The sequence below is a fragment of the Trachinotus anak genome, unplaced genomic scaffold (genome assembly GCF_046630095.1).
Source record: "Trachinotus anak isolate AG129_WGS33_773 ecotype Australia unplaced genomic scaffold, CSIRO_AGI_Tana_v1 ptg000013l, whole genome shotgun sequence".
NCBI lineage: Eukaryota > Metazoa > Chordata > Actinopteri > Carangiformes > Carangidae > Trachinotus > Trachinotus anak.
This window is the reverse complement of record NW_027273864.1, coordinates 19,813,679-19,836,296: the sequence shown is the minus strand read 5'-3', so window position 1 is coordinate 19,836,296 and position 22,618 is coordinate 19,813,679. Positions and strand designations below refer to the sequence as shown.

At 40.7% G+C, this 22,618-nt stretch overlaps 1 protein-coding gene across 12 annotated transcripts in view; it reads left to right on the top strand.

The window, feature by feature from the left end:
- The window catches only part of atp2b2 (ATPase plasma membrane Ca2+ transporting 2), a 123,532-nt gene that overhangs the window by 37,557 nt on the left and 63,357 nt on the right, over positions 1-22,618 (top strand). For 3 of the 12 annotated variants that reach the window (XM_071493852.1, XM_071493851.1, XM_071493853.1), the window contains exon 2: positions 16,589-17,336. In XM_071493852.1, the coding sequence (XP_071349953.1) occupies positions 17,138-17,336 (199 nt within the window). In that variant the 5' untranslated portion in view covers positions 16,589-17,137. Of the gene's footprint in view, positions 1-16,045; positions 17,337-22,618 lie in introns of those variants that run through there. The other 9 variants (XM_071493862.1, XM_071493856.1, XM_071493858.1 and 6 more) reach the window with 4 other exon arrangements.

Here is a 22,618-nt window from a genome sequence, read left to right as displayed (position 1 = left end):
TTGTAGGCTTGGGTGTCTCTGTGGCACCACAACGCTAATGGTGCTAACAATGCACAACAATGTTGTGACCCCTTTTCCTTCTTTTTTTCCAAAAAAATTGCAGCTTCTGTAATTTGGCGATATTGCAATTTTGATTATATTTCAATTAATTGTGCAGTCCTCTGTACACTCACTGGCCCCTTTATTAGGTACACTTTGCTAGTACCGGGTTGGACCCCCTTCTGCCTTAATTCTTCATGGCACAGATTCAACAAGGTGCTAGAAACATTCCTCAGAAATTTTGGCCCATATTGACATGATAACAGTTGCTGCAGATTTGTCAACTGCACATCCATGATGCAAATCTCCCGTTACACCACATCCCAAAGGTGCTCTTTTGGATTGAGATCTGGTGACTGTGGAGGCCATTTGAGCACAGTCAACTCATTGTCATGCTCAAGAAACCAGTTTGAGATGATTTGAGCTTTGTGACGTGCTGCGTTATCCTGCTGGAAGCAGCTATCAGAAGATATTACATTGTGGTCATAAAGGGATGGACAATATTCAGGTTGGGTGTGGCATTTAAACAATGCTCAGTTGGTACTAAGGGGCCCAAAGTGTACCAAGAAAATATTCCCCACACCATTCCACCACCACCACCAGCCTGAACCATTAATACAAGGCAGGATGGATCCTTGCTTTCATGTTGTTGATGCCAGATTCTGACCCTACCACTTGAATGTTGCAGCGGAAATTGAGACTCATCAGACCAGGCAACGTTTTTCCAGTCTTCTATTGTCCAATTTTGTTGAGCTCATGCAAACTGTAGCCTCAGTTTCCTGTTCTTAGCTGACAGGAGTGGCACCTGGTGTGGTCTTCTACTGCTGTAGCCCATCTGCCTCAAGGTTTGACGTGTTGCGTGTTCAGAAATGCTCTTCTGCATACCTTGGTTGTAACGAGTGGTTATTTGAGTTACTGTTGCCTTCTGTCAGCTCGAAGCAGTCTGGCCATTCTCCTCTGACCTCTGGCATTAACAAGGCATTTTCCCCCAGAGAACTGCAGCTCACTGGAATTTTTCTCTTTTTCGGGCCAGTTTCTGTAAACCCCAGAGAAGGTTGTGCGGGAAAATCCCAGTAGATCAGCAGTTTCTGAAATACTTAGACCAGCCTGTCTGGTAACAACAGCCATGCCATGTTCAAAGTCACTTAAATCACCTTTCTTTCCCATTCTGATGCTCGGTTTCAACTTCAGCAGGTCGTCTTGACCATGTCTACATGCCTAAATGCGTTCAGTTGCTGCCATGTGATTGGCTAATTAGACATTTGCGTTAATGAGCGGTTGAACAGGTGTACCAAATAAAGTAACCAGTGTATGTGTGTATATATATATAAATATATATATATGTCTACATGCATCTTATGTATGTCTGTGCTCTATGACAAACTGTCTTTCAGGAGAATTCAGATCATCTCGTTTTGTCATTTCTCTGGATGAAAATGTTTTACTGCTCACCTCTTCACTCTGTCAGGCCATCTGTTGGCAGCCTGAAGTCTGCAGTCTCTCTTCTCTGTCACACTTATTGACTGGTTCTGTCAAAGCAGCAGGCTTTGCTGCCGTAACTCATCATGTGTGTTTGCTTGCTAGCTGTCTTCACTGAGTTAGCTAACTGACTGTTTTGGCACGGTGACTGAATTAATAGGGAATATTATCACCTCTACTCCTTGATCTGTTGGCTGTCTGCTTTTCTTGCTGACTGGTTGTTTGGCTTGGTTACAGGCCACTGAATTAGGAATTTCATTGGCTAGTCAGCTGAAACATTTTGTTACGTCTGAAACAACTTATCAAATTGACAGGCTCACTGGCTTGTTGTCTGGTTGCTTGACTTGTCAGTCAGTTAAGTGGGAAGCCAGTTAGTGTGTGCAAAAAAAAATCATTCAGAGAAACGTCAGCACAGGTGGGCAGTCAAACAACCAGTCAGCCATTTGCCTAGCCGCCAATTCATTCAGTCACTCATGCATTCATTCAGCCAGCAAATCAGTTGTTCAGTCATTCATTCAGTCAGTCAGCCACACTGTTAGACAGGTTGTCATAGGAAATTGATCGCGCCTCTCCGGGGCTGGGATGACCTCAACCATCAGCTCCACTGCACCAAGACAGCCAGACAGCTCAGAAGCAGTGTCAGTCCTCTTTCTGTCTCTTTCCTTCTTTCTTTCTTTCTTTCTTTCTTTCACTCTGGCTCTTTATTTAATCTCTTTCTAAAGTATACAAAACACACAGGTGATGCGGCAGTCATGAGAAAAGTCACACACAAATGTGAACATAGACTGAAAATGGCGGAAAGAAGGAAAATGTGGGGCAAAGAGAGTTGAAAAAAATATGTATCAGCTGGTTCATTGTCCTCTGAAACTGCCTGTATTTAAGCACAACTTTAGATATCTTACCTGCACATTTGATGGCATCATGGGATAGTAATAGCCCAGAAAGCATGCGGTGACATATTCCACTTGTCTTTCATTCAGGGGTAGAAAATACGGGCCCAAAAACATGTAAAGTCACCATGTGAAGTCCAGGAATAAACTTATAAAACACAGAATAATGAGCCTTAACCAGTGAAGGTGGCCTACTTCATGCATATACACAAAGATATGTTTTGTTTTGTCTTTTGTTTGTTTGTTTTTTTAAACAGTCATTTAGAAGAACAACATGCGTATATGTACAAGGAAAACAAACCTTGAGCCTTCAGAGAAAATCCATACCTTGCACTGCTCTGTCATATCTCATATAGTCTGGAGAGAATCTGTTGGCGTCGCAGTGCATTACATTTTGCTGTGTCACCATCACCTCTGTGTAGCATAGCGACAAATGCAGTGGTAAAGAGACATTTTTCTACAAAGAGAAAGAAAGTAGAGTTGGACTCGTCAGCCAAGGACAGATACTGTTAAGTAGTTATTTTTTCTTGTCTTTTTGGTAATAGCAAATGACAGAGGATAATAGAGGGTGCTCGGTAATTTTACAAATAGCTCGTTTTGAGCTTATAAGCCTTTCTACCAGTGAAAGAATTCTTAGAGAACAGAGGAGAGAAAAGAAAAGGAGAGGAGAGGGGGGTGGAGGGGTGAGTATAGGAAGCAAGTAAGAGAGAGAGAACGCTGTCATGCAATTTGAGGACAGTTTAAATTTAATTCTTACCCTTGATTCAGCCAGAACTGAGGGTCTGAGGACAGAGGTTGGTTGCAATAATAGTCTATAAGCTGAGAAACTCAGTTCAATCTAACAACAAATGGAAGTGCTAAAAGTCTTTCCAATTACTAATTTTTTTTTTTTACTTCATGAAATATACCTCAAATAGCAAGTGTTCGTAAGATGTGTTGAAAGACATGATGGAAGCACTTGCAGGCAGTCACGTGACATTGACACCCACTTGTGTAGAGTGTTGTGTCACATTGCGGATTGGATCCGGCAATAGGCATCAGTGTTTTTCTAATTGATCTTATCCAGGTGAAAAGACTTTGAGTTCAACTCACCCATTATGTGAGAATCAGACAGCGCAGTGTGTGTTTGTGCACATACACGAGTGTATGGCACAGTGAGAGACAGCGACTAATAGCTTTTATCTATCTCTGTTCCTGGCCTGTCAGTCATTATATTCATGGTGTGTTGCCTGATGATTGGATGAAGGCGTTTTTTTTAAAAAGTGATGTGGTCAGTGAGGACTTGTTTTTCACGCTGTGTGAAGTTTCGTATTTTTTAGTTTCTTATTGAGAGATTTCAACTATTCAATGCGGGCAGGTGTTTGGGCTCTCTTTTGAAGAAGTTCATTTAAAAGCCTCTTCTGTTTCTAATTAACATCAATATGATGGAAAATCAAGCCATGGTTAATTAACCTTACTGGGCATTTTTGTCAGGCAGGGGCAAAGCTATTGGAGACAAAGTGTTTTTCGTTGGCAGGGGTCGCATTAAGTCTGTTCGACTCAATTTTTAAAACAATGACAGAAAAATCCAAAGGCCGTTTGTCAATTTGACAGATTGGAGCAGAGTTGCATGGCAGGTTCTGGGGCATCAGAACCTGCTTGGAGAAAGTGTACCAACTAAGGATCACTTCCCTGCGAGAAATGTTTCCTCTTCAGAACTCTGGCCGAGGTGCAGCTGGAAATTCCCATCTCCGTTTTGGCAGCAGAGCACAAGTGCAGCCTTCAGAACACAAATTTGGCCAGAAGTAAATGTCTTGGGCAAAAGACACTCGCCTCTGCAGAAATCTCCCTTAATGTGTTTAAGCAACCACTAAGTTTAAGACCATAGAGAAAGGTTTGAGTTCAGGCAAGGCTAAAGCAGGTGAATTGAATTGTACAGAGCCTTCCGCTGCCACTGTAGAAAAAAAAAAAAAACGTTCATTTACTTCATGTGGTGTTGACATTAAAAGTGACAACACGTTCAGTGTCTCTTCTCTCCATGCCCTTATAAATGCATAATCTGAGTTTTTTTTTATAGTTAAATGCAATTAAATAGGCTGTGTCACATTATCATCACAAATTAATGTTAAAATCATGGGTAATAATAGATGATGATGGAATTTTTACGGCTCTGCCCATCAATGCAACAAATTGTATTTCTTTCAATAAACTAATTTATTCAGTTTCTGTGCTGATGCAGCTGAGGTAAGGTTTATACAGATTATATGGCATATTTTTTCATCATAAAACTACATTTAAGATTCCATGTGCGTAGACCAGCTGTAAACCTTTGATAAGAACTTTTCATATATAAACATTTAAATTTGCATCAAAATACAATTATTAATGAGATTAAGAGGGCTTTGTGGTTGGGAAATAGCAGCATACATTGCTGTTTTGCCACAGTATTTTTTGATGCTACCACTGGGGACTACACTATAAAATGTGTTTTTGCATGTAAAATGTTTCAGTGTAATGGTTTGCATTTGGTTTTGCTATTATAAGCACTTCTTGACTGCTCAGATGATCAATTAACAGAGCAGGGAGTCAATATTAAAATGGTAATCCAGTAAAAGTGGTGATATGAGCTTGAATCATATCATCACCAGCTCACATTTTGATTACATATCACATGTGCCACTTTATAGCAACACTTGCTTTGCCATAACATTACAGATGGAATGCACTGTGCCAATCTCAGGACTTAAAATACGATGTTGTGCTATCCAGTATCAGTCCAAAAACACACATTTCTAACAGTTTGCACATGTCAAGTGCTTAGAATTTAGTATATCCTAATAAGTGGTAAAATGTTTGAACATGGGATGTAATTGGTAATTAGTGTCTAACGTAACCAGATGTTTCTAAAATTGCAGATAAAATGAGAAATAATAGATAATATCTCAGTTTCACCGTTTGTGTAAAAAAGTGGGCTGATATGTGACAATTTGATGAAGCGGGGAATGAAAAACATTGAGAAAAATTTTGGTGCTATTCATCTGATGCCTGTTTTGTGCAATTTCCTGTCTTCATGTTATGTATAAGGAGACTAAAGTTTTCTAAAATTATTTTTGTATGTTTGCTCCTCTCCTCTCCTCTCCTCTCCTTTCCTCTCCTCTCCTTTCCTCGTTCTGTCTTTAGTCTCCTTCTAGCACACTTAGCCTCCATGTGTTGAATTTAATTAGACCAATAACTCCCTCATGATTTCTACAGGCTCATCTAGAGCAAGCAGAGGGCCACATGAGTCTTTCTTTCTTTATTCCAGTTACCTTGCAGCGGGGAGTTAATGTGTGCATAAGTGTGTCCGTGTCTGTATAGAAATATGCACATGTCATGTAAGTTGTCTATTGGAAAGCATGTGTTTGATCTCACTCAGTGAATACATGACAATAAATGCACTATGTATGGCTAAAATGGCTAAAATCATTTTTGCTGCCTTTCAATCTTGAGAATGCATAAGATGTGACCCTGATCATACTCAATCAAGATAGACAATTTGTTGTGTCATAATATGCTTATTCATTTCTCATTTGAGTACAGTTGCTGCTAATTCAGGAAAAAAAAAGGTAAATGTTTTCTCGTGAACTAAAATGGCAACTGGTGAATCTTTTGTAAGCTCCCTCTTTTGTCATTAACAGTTATAAAGACATGTTCTTCTGTGTTCATGCCACAGCCAATATTACACCATTTCAATCTTCCTTATCTCCCTGTAGACAGCTGAATTCAAAGCCAGAGTAACATCTCTGTGTCTCTTTCTATTTCGAGTCTATCTTTCTAGGCCTTATGCCTGTTGTCCTATTTTCCAGTGAAACCTGGAACAGCAGTATCAGTCCTTTTCTTTCTGTGCCTGAAACAACGGCGTTTCTCCCGAAACAATGGCACAAATGCATCACCACAGCCAGATGTTTTGCTAACTATTGTAGATTGCAGATTTTAGTCCGGCATGCTCAGTGGCACCATCAGACAGATTGTTTACAGATACCAATTCCTCACATGCACATGTCAACCCACATCCAATACAGGATCCTAACAGACTCCAAATGTGCCCCCGCAGGAAGGAGGCAAACAGGCAAAGGAGAAGTTCAAAGACAGAAGAGACACAGACATGGTCGTTTATTCGGATGCAAGTAGGGAAAGTGTTAGAAATAAAAACATACTATATGTAGAGAAGCTGTAGAAAGACATTGAGAGAGACAGAGACAAGTAGATGAGTGGGCATAAATGCTACCAAAGCATTAAATAAGAATAATAAAAAGACTCTTGCTGATTTAGTGGCCATTCCTCAGGAGTGATTGATGTTACAACACAAAGCAGATAATGTTATCTGATTTACTTGGCCAATTCAGCCACATTTGGTTATAATGACTGATGTTCAGACCGAGCCTGCATTAAATTGGAACAGTAGTAGACAGTTGGCACAATTAACTTGCACTTTTGAGGATTAAGGTCTTTAGTCACCTGCTCTCCAGTTAATCTGAGACCATCAATATTATTTCAAACACTGGATTTGTTTACGACTTGAATTTAGGAAAGTCTTGCAATCCTACAACACATTTCAAATCCAAATGGCTGATAATACTCAAAGAGAGCTGAGCGTGAGAAAGGTGAAGAAAAATACAAGAGGAAGATGTGTCGCCATCATATTTATTTGCATTATATGTTGTAGCTGTGAAGAGCTTGGTTTTCTGAGGTTTAGGAAATGATGAAGGGGTTAGAACCCAAGTGATTGTGTGATCCCCATTTTCACCTTGTAAGTCTCATATCAAACTTATCCTCAAGTGAACACAGTGTCTGTTCATGTGTGTGACAGTTGAACAGATTTGTCAGGAAAAAAAAAAGGTGTGTCAGTGTGTTTCAGTCAATTTTATTTGGGTGGTCTACCCCTTAGTGCCCTTAGTGCTAAAAACATCTCCTACTGTAGTTTCATGGTAAAAATAGATCAACTATTCTATTCTATTCTATTCTATTCTATTCTATTCTGTTCCTTGAAATGACAAAACAGTTGAGTGCCATTCTGTTTATCTCAGATTTGACCAGTGAGTTTAGCTGCACAGGAAGGACTCCTCTAAGAAGCTGTATCATACTTTTTGATCCCCGGGTCTTTTGTGGACACAGATTAAGCAGCTTGTCAAACTGACAAGCAACACAGGGCTTCCATGAAAAAGGCCTAGGAACAGATGAGTAATATGAGGTCAGGAACCTGGCCCACAGGGAAACAAATGGAAGAGCATGGGGGTCAAACTCATTTAGTTTTTAACAATTGGGTTTTTACGTCGATACAGATGTTAGAGCCAGTGTCAGTGCTCTCATGTATGACTGTGCAGATTTTTTTTTCTGTGACATTTATAGAGACAAGAGCATTACTGAAGTTCTTCCCTTTCCTTTCACCAATATAAACTGTAGATAACCTCTGCTGAAAGTCAAACAACACAACATATGTGAACTGAAACAAAATAACTTCTGACATAAACTTCTTTTCATATGAACACTTGTATAAATGCTAGGAGTGGTCCAGGTTTTAGTAGCATAATTGATTAAGAAGAAAAAAAAAATCAGTATCTATATGTCCATTTACATGCTCATTTCAGTTGTCAGAGCCATTGGTATGCCATTATGTCAGAGACTAAACCAAAACCTGCACTTACAACTTTAAATTCACAGTCCACGCCCCATTGCACACAAGCTTTGAGCATTCAACCTTGAAAATGATGATGACTCAGTATGTTTTTCAGGACCTTTCTTGGTTAGAAACCCTCTGAGGCAAGTGTCAGCCTCAGTGCCATTACTATCCTGTGAGCCATATTACATGTGGACTGCACCATGTGTCACACTGGGTGTGGATAAGTAAAATCCCCACAAGCACATTTGTCATCCACTTGTTTGATGCATTATTCTCTAAAGGTAGTGAATCTGGTGGTGAAGCATTGAAACAGACTCATTTTAGGTTCAACAAGGTTCAAGTGTGTAAGGTTATGATAAAAAAGGCTGTGAAAGTTGTAACCATTACAAGGGCACAAGTGAAGAGGTTGACCCTACTACAGTTTTCCTGTTCTTTGAACAGAGTCTTTTAACTGAGTCTACGAGGCATTGTGTTGTTGACATTATTCTGGGAACATTCGTGAAGGATGTTTAATATTATAGTAGTGTCCTACAGGCATGGGTGAGGCAGCTAGATTTAACCTGTAATAAAGAAACAAGACTTACAGTCCATAGGCATAGCAGCACTGTGAGTGCAAACTTAGGCATAGTGCTTTGAGCAAAACAGTAATGTCATCAAGGTAACAAGCTTAGCGGGTAATGCCTACCGATGTTCAACAACTTAGCATGTTAGCATGTGAACCATTATTATTCTAGGGACTATGAATGTCAATGCAACATACAAACACCTCCAGTGAAATACAAACTCCAGTATTTCACTGGAAAAATGAAAGGTGACTCATTAGAATTCATGGCTATCCATCAAATAATTGTTGAGATATTTCAGTCTGGACTTAAGTGGTGAACCAACCGCCTGGCATTGCCATCCTTAAAGCCATGCTGCTAGTGTGGCTAAAAAAACACAGTAGATGTGGCTGGTCCCCATTAAATCAAAATATATCGTCATATGTATTTTATCACATTGCATTCAGTTAGAAGAGATAGCACAGAGCCCTCTCTGTGAGGATTGTTTGTAGCCTTGTGTCTAGTTAAAGAAGTTACAGGACAGACTTCACCTGGCAGAATGATTAATACCTTAGATGTTTTCTTTTCCCTTGAGAAGAACATGAGGTCACTGTTAATCAAAATATCTGAAAAGACAGACACTTTTAAGCCTTTAGCTTCTGATATATGCCATTCTATCACCATCGACACCAGTCTCTCTCAATTAAAAAAAAAATCGAATAAATATAATCACTGTCAATTGAATAAACTACTGAATAACAAAGCTTTATAGAAAAACATTAAATACTGTAAAATGTGTTGCAGTTCCCTCCTCCTACCTTATAATTTACCAGGGTTCCACTCCAATGAGCTCCTGATCGAGGTGATTGACAGCAAGGTGCCATGCTCTAGAGGAATCAAGCTGGGAGTCTAGTGTAATTGGAGAATTTATCAGAATAGAGCAAACCTGCTCCTATTTTACAGGATGATCTCATGCGGAGGCAAATCCTCAGCCTGCTAGAGCATCAAAGCCTCCTCACCACTACTAAGCTAACACCATATACCCCTAGTTATTAGATCATTATGTACAAACAGCATATGGGTTAGCTGGTTTTTCAGAATTAAAACCATAAGCATTTTTTCATGCTGTACTTGCTTGTTATATTTCAATATGCCTGGCAATAAAATGCCAGTATTGATCTGGTTACAGTTGTTAATGTGCTTCCACACCACTGCTCCAGGCAAGATTACACTTAACATCTCTGTATCTCCCTCCACAGCCTGACAATGTTGCTTAACTTGTATAATGCCATTGGCACGCTAAGTACACCCCAGACAAATTATTCAGGTGGCAGAACAGAAAAAGGACAGGACAAAAACGCAGTCATTTGTTGCAAATTATCAAAAAAAGAAGTAATGTTAATGAAAAGATGTTCCACTGAAAGAAGAAAGCGAGGGAGAGCGAGCAGGCAGTTGAATATGTAGCATGGACCAAGGTGAGGGGAAAGGTGACATCTTTACACTAGCCAGAATTGGTGTGTGTGCTGCTGAAGCAGAACAACAAGAGGGAGGTGGAAGTCAGGGGGAGAGTGAGGGGGAGATGGAGTAGCCTACAGTGGCACACCTTAACATATCACTGAGCCATTTCTCGAGCCTTTTAGGAGATGTTTTTCATAGATGTGAGTGATGGGGTCCATTAGGGTTTCTCTGTTTGGACCAAACGCTTATATCCCTCAGTGTACCATCCTCTGTCCTCTAACCCAGTCATCTCACAGCTAGAGCATATCATCACCACCTCTCACTTTCTTGCCTCTCAATCTCACTCTGCAGTAACACACTGCAACCCCTGCAGCTATCGGGGTTGCCTGGCCAACTGCTTTTCTTCAAAAGCCCCTCACGATTTCTAACTCAGCATAGGCTAAACACACATACGTACAGTATACATGCAAGAATGTATTTGTGTGTGTGTGTGTGTGTGTGTGTGTGTGTGTGTGTGTGTGTGTGTGTGTGTCCTCCTTTCTCTGACTCATCTCTCTTCTTTTTTTCCTCTATGCTTTATTTTCTCCTCAGTCTGCAATGAGTTGGAGCTGCAGTTCCTTCCGAACTCCTGTATTGGTTTCCAAAATAACTCTTTTCTTCGTCAGACTCTGTCTGCTGCATTTAGTTAGCATGACAGCTGCTTTCAACCCAATTAGAGAGCACTGATGGTGGCTGAAAGGAGGCTCTTCGTGCGGTTGTTATATAACAGTTCACCTCAGAGACAATGTCAGTTAACGTGTCTTCCTCTCTCTCTCTCTCTCTCTCTGGTTGTGTGTGTGTGTGTGTGTGTGTGTGTGTGCATTTGGATATTGCTGTGTGGTATTGCAGTGCAGCTGCTATCTAATGTGCACATGTACGTGTGTTAGGGGATTCCCTCAATATTATTCACCAATCAGTTTCCCAAATGATTAACTGCAGAAACTAGCAGTGTAGTACAGGTCATAAACAAACTGTGTTTATACAGTAAAACTACTTTGTTTTCTCGTTCATTGGGTCATTTATCTGACTTCTCAAGCAGCACTGTTATAATTGCCTGCTCTCTAATGTTGTCATTAAATCATGCACAAAGCCATTCAAACTGAGGAAGCAAGAACCAATCAGCTAACTCACTTATTTAATCAGCAACTCCCTTCCTCTGTATTTGTTGTTATTTACAGGAAGTAGATACACTATCATCACACGATCATCAACACATTTGGAATGTTTAGCTTTGTAAAGCTGGCGTAGTCCCGTCTGAGGCGGAGGTTTTCCATGGGTGTTGCATCAATTACATCACACTGGAAGGTGTTATTTGGTCCCCTTTACATGAGCACCTTGTTTAGATTTAAAAAAAAAGAATCCGATCAGTGCTTGTGAGCATGTTTTGAAATGAAACACTTCATGTCATGATACAAACCCATGAGCATTTGTAAACCTGTCATCTGAAATAATAATGTGATATTTTCGAGCATGCAGGTGTGCAGAGCAGCTCCATCGTCATTGAAATCTCCTGCACTATTTTTTGTGACAGGCAGGGGGGGCTGTGTGCCAGTGCTGCTGCTGCTGGTGATGGTGCAGTGGGCACAGCTCATACCTCAGCCCTGCCTCACTGTGCTCAAGGACATTTTGAGACAGCCACACATGTAGAACGAGCATGGCTTCACTGTGGAGGACAGCAAACTACCCACTACTTGTCATACCAGGGACTTTGTCATCGTAGAGAAAGCAGCAATTGCTCTAGAGCACCGTTTTATAATTATCATTTGTTCTTTATAGTTAGAGAGCAGAGCAGAGCAGAGCAGAGAGACCCAGCACATACACACACCCAGCAGACACTAGGCATGATACAGAGAGAAATTCAAAATTAGTTATTGGTAAAATCGACACCAAAATAGAATGCACGATAATATATTGCACATGACAGTGAAGGTGAATTGAGGTGAATAAAGGAAGAGAGACTGATGATGATGATATTGTCAAGACCAAATTACAGTATATTAAGTTGCTTAATGGGGCTTTTTGCATAAGAACACTATAAACTATAGCCTCAAAAGTGATGCTTACCATAAGTTTAATGCTCTGAAATCAAATCTTCAATCCTTTAAAGCCCCAAATGCCAGTGGAAAATATTGATAAGATAGGAAGACATCTCTTAGTAATACATTAATTGAGTGCATTTGTTTTTAGAAATTATTGACCCAGTCTGCCAGTTTGTGATGCACTTAAGAAAATGCAGTGTCCTCGCAACAGCAGTATGATAGAATAAATACTGCAGGGTTTGTCTTTCAGATCGTTCCTTTTTTTTCACTGGTTAAACACCTTGAGGTGAACAAAAAAGGCCAAATAGTAATGACTACACATGTCAACAATTCCTGTCTCTTGACACTTGTAAAGATAATTACTGCTCATGTTATGTGTTAGTGGCCGTAATAGATTCCTCTGTGGTTTTTCAGTAGTCCATCATAAGGCAAACACTATACAGTATGTTGGTCAGATGGTTTTAGCATCTGGCCATGGAGCTTTATGTTTTTAATGTGGATCCCATATGGTGCTCAAGTTCATGAAATCCAATTAAGTGTCCTTGCACTTTAGGTAAAAAGCTGTTTATTATTTCAAAAGCTGCACTTTCTCCATGAGTGATATGTTACTCATTACTCACTGTCAAGCTGTAGTGAGCATGCCAACAATTATACAGACAGACTATCAAATAGGAAGGGAGGCAGACAGAAGAGTAGCACAACAGGAAAGTGTTTAGTCAGGTACAGATAGAGAGGTAGCAAGAAGACACCTTAGAGATTCGTGGGACAGTATATAGACAGAGGAGCAGGAAGATGGAATTGGGAGTGATGGTGGTCTTGGTGGAAGAAATACTAGAGACAGAAGGTTTTTGCGAGGTGAAAAAAAAGCTCTGCATGCCTAAAACAGAGTTATTTATCTATATTTATTTAACATCAAAGAAGAACCATTTTGACACACTGTCCTCATCAGGATTTATGTGAATGCATACAAAACATCAACAGTAGCTGTACAGCCGTCCGCTTCCTCCCTCTCTCCCCTTCCTCTCTCCTCGCTCCTCATTTCCCTCTCTCCCACATCTCAATCTCTCCCACTCCTGCTCATGTCTTCGTAATTTAAACATAGGCAGCTGCATGCCAGCAGAATGTACCACCACCACCACCACCAGTCATTTACATCACCAACATGATAATGTGAAGCTGAAAATACACCACCTTACATGGTTGATGATGAACAGATGTTGTGGAGGGAGCTGCACTGACATTAGTCATGTAATACTGCATTGCTGTTCTCAGTTATATTTTTATTTCAAACAAGAACCGTCTTGGAGTGTAGAGAATGTTATCAGCTAAACTTGAGTATGAATTACACAGATTGTTTATGTTGGCACTTTTCCTGGTTTGTTTTCAATTCTTTTGTGTCCTTAAACTTGTTTGACATAAATTATAGAGGATATGAATGGACAGATTTTTTTCATGTTTGGAGTAATGGTGATGTTCTTGGCATCTAATTATGCATTAATTTTGTCATCTGTGAACAGAAGCCTATTGGTTGCAGATATGCTGACAATCAGTGCTTCTGTGTCATGCCAGCTCAGATTTGCAACAACAATCGTCTAGCCAGCCGTTTTCAGTACCAAATTTACAGGAACCAGATTCCTGTTAGTTTCCATTTTTTTCCATTTATCTGACTGATGAATTGATTAGCTGCAAATGACAAGTTAGTAGGATAGAAAAGCAGGATTACTCTTTGTGTCGAAGTACAGTGCAGGTACACAGGATAAGTGGTGATAGTGATAGTGTCCCTCTCTTGCAGGTGGTCCATCTGGTGCAAAGGAGAATTACCTGTGTGATGTAGTTTCTCTCCTCAGCCAGCCACTTGATTAGCTATTCAGGCACACAAATACACACATACACACACAAACACACATATAATTTCCTGGGAGAGCATTTGTTTGCTTTCATTTGACGGTTTTGGAGGATCTGGCCGACACAGATGTCTGCCTTGGCATGCAGAGAATACCGCCAACATTGATTGGACCTGATCGGCAGGCGAAGGAGGGGGACAGCATAAAAAGGTTGGAGAAAAAACAGAGAGGAAGATGTATTCCTGCCCCGTGCTGTTCTTTTGTGTTTAAGAAATGGAGAAACTTTCCAAGACCCAAGTGAGCTGGAATATGTAATGTTTCACTATTAATCTAATCTGTAGGTGGGGAAAAAAATAGCCTTAGTGGGAAATGCGCTCTTTAATCTTCTTAACAGAAATGTTTAGCAGGTTCGCTGGTCACACCTGTCTACGTGACATCGCCAATGCTGTCTAACGTTGTCACTTCAGTCAGGGCTGGCTCATTAACAGACAGGACCGGTTCCTGTGGAGTTACAGATGTGTATTCACATGTTGGCAGGGTCTCTCACCACCCTGCTGTGACAAGGTCGCCGCCCGCTGTTCCCGAGCACACAATTGTTTCTGGTACTAGTCCCATCTGCTCAGGGGCAGAGCTAGACTCTCAGCATAGAGGGGGCGGAGCATTCTCCAGGGGACCTTGTGATAAAGTCATTTAAAAATTCACAACTGTAAAATAGCTGATATACTTTCCTATCCATAAACACAACTGAGCCACGCAACTACTGAGACAAGCAAGTCAGTGTCTAAGAAAAGATACAGTGAAGCCACTTTGTCAGACAAGCTGCTTTATTTTTACAACGGGAAATTGTTTTTACAACGAACTGTCTCCTATCCTTGAGAAACATTCATAATACGTTCATGTTCATGTGACCTGGCGATTTCATGATTAAGGATTTTTGGTGCATGCCATAACAAATTAGATAGTTCCATTATCCTTATCTTTAGTTTAACATGTAGACAGTTACAGGCTGCACCAGTCACAAGGAATGTTTTTAGTGTAACATAACTAACTGACAATAATGTAGCTGTCAGCTCTTGGCTGGTTTCACTTTTGGTTTACCACATACTATACAAGATCAAGGTTATATATTGATAACTCTTGGCCTGTAAAGCAGGCATTTTACATAAAGAAAGTGAGTGACCTTCCCTTCTATCAGTGTAGTTGTTTGGCTGATTTTGCTCCTTTGTCTGATTTTAACTGAATATGATCTTCATGTGGCTCCCTCTGAACATTTGCCACTTCTTTGCTGTATTATGACCCCTTGGGGACCTCCTAGAGGAATTCTTTGCAGTGTTGATTTACTGTTGCATTCAGCATGATGCAGTGCAATGGCACTTTGATTCCAGGTCTCCCCACAAGTGGTTGGGTGGTAATGAAGGGTAGCTGTGAGCCAGAGGTTTACTTTTGATAATAATATTAATATTAACAATATTCACTATTTAGATCCCTCTACTGAGGAAGTGGTCAATGTGTGACATGCTGGATCACTGATATCATTGAATAAATTGCAGGCAAACGTATAAATCACTAGTGACAGGTCAATAGTGTTTTGTTCACTGTATCACTGTGTTGCAATATTACATGTTTATTTCCCCTATTGTCAACTGATCTCATGGAAAGACTAAAACTAACCATGAACTGATACTATTGATGTATATTGTTGTCCTAAAGCGGCACCACTACAGACACAGTAGGGAAAGTACAGAAAGTATTGATGGATGGGCTAATTGATTGTGGGTTGATAAGTCCATCTCTTCAGGGGACTTGTCTCTTATACAAAATATATGATAACACCAAACATATCTTTGAATCATTTTTCGAACACCAATAAATATGTGTGTACTTGATGTAAACCAGTTCAACCAAACTTGTAATCACCTTAATCCAGCAAATTGCAGTGTACCACCTCAATACTGCACAGGTCTTTTTTCTAGACCAACTGTAGTTCTAAGGTGAGAGGGCGGGAGACTGGGGTGAAATCATTAATGTGAGGCATTACAAGACAGCAGGCGGAGAGGGATGTATCACTACAGAGTGTCTGCATAAGAGAGGTCACTTACTGTAGAATTAGAGAGAACTAGTGGTGAGATAGCAGCAGCAGCAGCTCCACAGCTCAGCCCATCCTCCCTGTGACAGTGCAGCGTTACGTGCTGCCTCTCCGCTTTGTCGTCAGAGCAGCCCCAACCTCCCACCCGCACACAACTCCTCTCCGCTCTGCACCAGAAAGGAGCATCCTTTTCTCTCCGCCCTCCCTCTCTTTCGTGTCCTCTCTCTCTCCTTTTCTCTCTCTCTCACTCTCCCTCTCTCTGTCTCTCTGTCAGTCGGTGTGTCCTCAGAATGAGGTTAGCAGCACCAGTAGCAGCAGCAGTAGATCGAGACAGCAGAGCCACAGTCACTGCAGCAGCCAGGAGAGGCTGTTCTTCAGCTGTGCAGCATCTACCGCTGCATTCACCCCTGCCCTGAGAACACAGCACTCATCCTTGTGCTCTCTCTCTGTCTCTCCCTCCTCCTCCTTCACCTTCTGTCCTCTTTGAATTCATCTCGTGAATTCGACTCTCTCTCTCTCTCTCTCTCTCTGTAGCAGTGATGGGGAAGACCACCATGTAGAGACGGGGGAGCGGAGGCAACAGAAAAGCAGCAATGGGAAGCCACACATGGAGCGGGTCTGGACTGCAGCCGTGGTGAGCCTGAGACCAAAAGGACTTGCAACCACCATCATTGCCCTTCTCAGGACCTGACCACTGGGGCTGTCCAACGCTCACCTGGATGCTCCCCACTTGTGTTTCATCATCCCCTCCTCTCCTTGCTCTCTGCTGCTATTTCTCCTCTTCTTCTGTTTCTGCTCTTTGATGGTTTTTGGTCCGCTGATATCTGACAGTCCTCTCCTGACACAGAGAAGCTGCTCATCAATTTATCCCCTTGGATTTTTTTCCCCCTTTTTAATCTCCCTACCTGCCTACTTTACCTACAAGTGGCATTCTTTTTTCCGCTTTTTGGTTGTTGTTGCCTGCCTGATTCCTATTTTGGATTTTTTGGATGAGACTGAGCTCACCTCTCTGTTGTGCAAGCTTTTTGATTGATCTATAAGCAATAACAAACACTAATCTAACTGACTTGACTAGCTGACATCATGGGGGACATGTCCAACAGCGATTTTTATGCCAAGAACCAAAGAAATGAGGACAACCATGCGGCAGGCTTCGGCTGCTCGCTCATGGAGCTGCGCTCGTTGATGGAGCTGCGTGGCACCGAGGCGGTGGTCAAGCTCCAGGAGGACTACGGGGGCGTAGAGGGACTGTGCAAACGACTGAAAACCTCACCCACAGAAGGTGAGTCCCAATACTTCTGTCTGTGTGTGTGTGTGTGTGTGTGTGTGTGTGTGTGTGTGTATGTGTGTGGGTGTATGTGAATATGTGTGCACTGGTGTGTATTGTATGAAGGACTTCATCTTGAGGAATGTGTTGTACTACTTAAAATTGAGCTGATCATGACATTGGTGATTGATTTCGTACTGGTTTGGATATTGCTCATTATTTAGATGATACAGCTGCTTCATTTGATAAAAACCCCACAGGTAAAAGCAGAGACATGCATAAACCTTGTAAAACACCTGGAGAAATGCATAAGCACAGGATCGGAGCAGCAGACAGGGGAGGGAGTCCCGTTTGAGGGGACTAATGAAAATTCTTCTCAGCCAGCTAGTGTTAGACCTGTTTAGTATGCATAGAAATCTCTCTGGACAGTTTAGCCCCCCCTCACTCCCCCTCCCCCACACAAGCACCCCCACCCTACCCGCCCACCCTCCCTTGTCATTCTCCTATCCCATCAGCCAATCAGCCGTAGTCTTATTAAGGAGCAGGTCTCTGGGGCAACACGGTAGAGGTTTTGGCCACGTTGAATGTGCTGTGGCGTCTGCAAATATGGACTGGGTATGAGTGGAATGAGAAAGCAAAAAAAAAATCTCTCCATACCTGTTTCCTATGTATTTATTTTCTGTTTAGTAATAAACGCAGTAAATATTTCCTTACTGCAGCACAAACGCTAAATTTCTACTTCTCCCTTTTTATCCTAACAAGCGCAGTTTAGTGCAGTAATTTTTCTACATAGATTTTCATTAAAAAACTGGAAATGCATAACACCATAACATATGGTGATGTGAGCACATTCAACTATCACAGGATATCTTTGTATGCATTTGCATCGCATAGCAATTCAAATATTCGATCATGCACTTATTTAAATGCGTCACCTTATACTCTGTCCATGTATTGCTTTAAAGTAGGATTTTTTTGTTGCTTCATCCTTAGCAACAGTAAAACAGCAGTGCAGTAAGCATATATGAAAATGAACCTCTCTAGTTGCTACATCTGTGTATGGAATATTTATAACAGTGTTGAAATCATCCACCTCCCCTGACGTTGGGATCATTGATCAGTATTCATGTAGTGTCACCTGTGTGACATCAGAGGTAACCTGGAACCTTACAGACCGCTAGTCACAGAAGATTGTGTTTCCTGGTCTTCTCATCCAGTAACACTGGTGTCAGCTGGCAAAACCAGCGGCAAGACAACAACAGAGTAAATGAGATCAGTTCAGAAAATCTTTCCAGTCACACAGCTGAGTAAATATTAAAATAAAAGCACTGGTGAACGCTGTCTGATACGGGATGAGATGTTGCTCATCACCATATTGGCATCATCATAGTGAAACAATGCCTACAGTGATACAGCAATACTGAAATGAAACAGAATTTGGACTAGCAATAAAATTATCATAACAGATATAAAATTATAATTTCATTTTCCCATTCTCATGAGCATTCTGATTAGATACACGAACATTACATTTTATCAGTGCACTAAACACTCATGCAGGATCACAGCCTGCAGACTTGTAATAAAGCCAAAATTAAAGTAATTAAACTTCTCAAATAGAAATAGTAATATTGTAATTATTAACATACTTTCTGTTAGTGGAAATCTGATTTGTCATTTCATCAGTGCTGCCTACAAGAGTTTTACTGACTGAGGGGAGAGTACATTATACACTTTGTTATCTTAAAACATTACATAAAAGCAAAAGCAATGAATAGTACATTAACATTTCTTGTTATAGGCTGAGTTATAATATTACAGTTCAGAAAACATTATAAATTCTCATGTAAAATGTCAACACACTGTGATATTTCATTGTAAGACATCCATGCTAACGTTCTGTTCGACAGAGTAAAATTATGGTTCGTCCTTGCTGTTTTGTACAGTGGGTGAAATAATAATGATAAAAAGAAGGAAATGGGAAAAAACATGGCTCTAAGGAGCAGTTTAAAAAAGCAAGTAAATGCAGTACTATGCCATCTGGATTGTTTAAAACGTTACAATCTCAAATGTATGCGAGCCATTAATTATTTTCAAATATGTAGCATTTACACAGCGCTCACGTACACGTTGGAGGCTTCAACCAAGACGCTTCTGATTCACCTCGAATGAGGTGACGTTACGCCGAACTGCACTGTGGTTCTGTTGCAAAAGTTGAGAAAAGTTCAACTTTTCAAGCAGCAGCGCAGGCACCAGCCAATCAAATCACATTTATGCAAATACCAAGAGAGCAGCATGGGTGGCATTCAACATCATAATGGAGAAGAGGTTGATTAATGTGATAGGGAATCACGTTGTTCTCTATGATCAGAGTTTATTTACGTACCGGGAAACAAACCAGAAGAATCAACACAGAGAGAGGTGTCAGGTCTAGTATGTGTCTGGTTGTGGAGTTTATTTCATGTGTAATTTACTTCAGCATTGCATGGACAGTCGATTTTGTTGTGTGTCTGGAAATTGTGATTGGTTGTTGTCACCAGCATCAAGTATTGGGCACATCCACTGCCAAACATTAACACATCACATAAGTGTGAGTGCTCTGTTATTGGATAGACTTGAATGTGTTGTGTATCTTATGCAGTCTTGATAAAGACGGTGCTTCCATATCATGTTTATTTGGTTAACATTTTCACTGGGTAAATCCATTTAACAAGTCTTTGTGTTTCGGTTAAGATCTTGCCTTAGTACTAACAAGGAGGATGCCCTCTTCTTCATCCCTGGTTATAATTATTAATTGTTAGAATGAATTAATGTATCTCTCACTGGAGCACTAAGTGGAAACTGAGTAATGGTATCTGGTGCATCTATTTGCATTAGTGATCCCAGGTGTTTCTATGTTTATGCTGTGTGGGTCCCCTTGTGTGCTGTGTGGTTGCTCCACAGAACATATGTTGCCTCAGAAATATGATCATGGTAATTATCCTTGAAGGTATTCTGTATTGCTCGCTGTCATCATGTGTGGTGTGTGTAATGTGTATGTGTCCCAGGGGCCTGCGTTTGATGGTAAGATGCCCTGAGCACAGTTGACCTATTAGCCCCACATACTGTAGTCTATACCAGTCCTTTTACATGATACTAACAGTTCATGAATGGCTATACTCCATTATGCAGCATAAATGCATAATGGCTCCGTGAGTATAGAAATGCAACCAGTGAAGTGGTTACGCTCTTGACCACGTGGATTTACATAGGTGCACCAGCTTCTAAGCTACCGCAGCATTGTCGCAACAGAACATCAAACTATAAATTCTAAATAAAAGGCAGGATACTAGTCCAACAGCCAGGCGTTTGAGAGGTAGTTTATTTATTAATCTAATAAGGAATCTAAGTTATGTATGCCTTAGGGTTAGTGTCCCTATTGCTCACTGCATTTCTAAGCATAGGAGGCACACGCTATGTACGTCATAATTTTTAAGAAAACAGCACAACATATACAGTGCAGTAGCCATGGTTTGGGGAAACATAACTCTGTTGTTATTACATTTCAGGAACTAAAAGAAGCTTCCTTTCTGTAGACATTATTATTTTTCTAATTTCTTTAAAATTTCATTGACTTCAATTGAGTTACAATTTCTCAAATCTATAGAGGAGGAAGGTAATGTAATCACTGTTAAAACATATAAACTAGGAGTCCTGTTGTTCAAATCAAAGAATACTTTGACAGATAATGCAATTATCTAGATGAGTGAATAAATGTTGATTAAGTAGTACATTTAATTCTGTAACATGTCTGGATTCTTACTGTCCAATTTTCCCAGTAGTCTGCTTCCTTGTACGATATACCTTTACACAGGATGTACTTACCTGTCGTTGCCTTGTAGGTGACTGTCAGGTGAAGAAGCTAGCATTTCCCTCAGGCAGGCAGCAGGTGAAGGGCATGAGACTAAGGCCAGATGGGATGTCAGTCTACGGCTTAGTTTCCAGGAAGGGATGGCAGGACCTGTTTCTTGGGAGATAGAAGAAAAGACAGTTGGTGGGTGCTCACAGTACAACTATTTTCTCAAGAGATCAGTAGAGAGCTGCCGCACATTGGTAGGTCATCTTGGGTAGGGAGCAGGAAATTGTGAGGGTGCTTAGGGCATAGCTATTCTTCAAGCATCGCGAGGATGAAGAGGTGCTCAGCACATTGATAGTCTTTGATGTTGTGGGAAATGGAGGGTAGGAGGGTACTTAGCCAGACCTTGCAGGAGAGGAGAAATACAGTAAATATAGATCAGTGTGGAAACCACATTACATACCTAGACTCTGTCCACCCCACAAAACAGTGGCATTACATGCAACTTAGATATGACTGAAAATTTGCTTTAAACACAATTTAAGTTGAAATGAAGCAGTGAATGGTGTTTAAATATCACTACAAATTGGATTATTATGGGGGGTTTTTTTGTATTACAGGAATATCAGTTTGGGGAATTTTAACTGTATACAGATTGTCCCATTGGTATCATAATCCAAATTGACCAACACCGACCAGAGAAAATAAAAAAAAGATAGGCCTCATAACTGCCACAGTCACACTTTCCATAACTTCCAGTGACTGACTTGACACACTGAAGTGTGTTATCTCATGCATGGTGGCGGGAGATAGTGCTAAATACTAATTAATATAGCAGGAACTTTGAGTGTGCGGAAGGAATTCAATCCAAGAGTAAAATTCAGCAGTTTTTCTTTTTAATAACTTATATTCTACCCAGCCTGGGAATAAGCCATTTTATTTCCAACCAACCAAATTCCCTCAATTTCATATCCTCACCCTCACCTCTTTTTCCCTCTAATATTTTTTCTTTGCCCTCTACAACATCACCACACCTCATTTCAGTCACCTTACTACCACTTTGTCCTCTCTATCTCTTATGGCCCCCAGCTTCCTGATTTGACTTTCACTGCACATATATAGACTCCCTTCACCATCTACAAATCTGCCTCAGCATCACCTTCCCCCAACCTACAGAGACACCAGCAGACCATAGCTGAAAGCCATACCAGATGCTTACCAATATCTTCACTACACTAAAACCATATGTAAAATGTAAGCATCTCTAATTTAACATAAAAATGCATACCTTACATCCAATCTAACATCCTGACTACAATCATAATGGTTAGTCATGCCTGCAGCTTATTAATGTTAACACCTCCACCTCAAACCCCCTGGCCACCTGTCTTTTCCTCAACTCCATCACATTATGGAGTTTTAAAGATGTAAAAAAAAAAAAATATTATTACAGGTACAATAG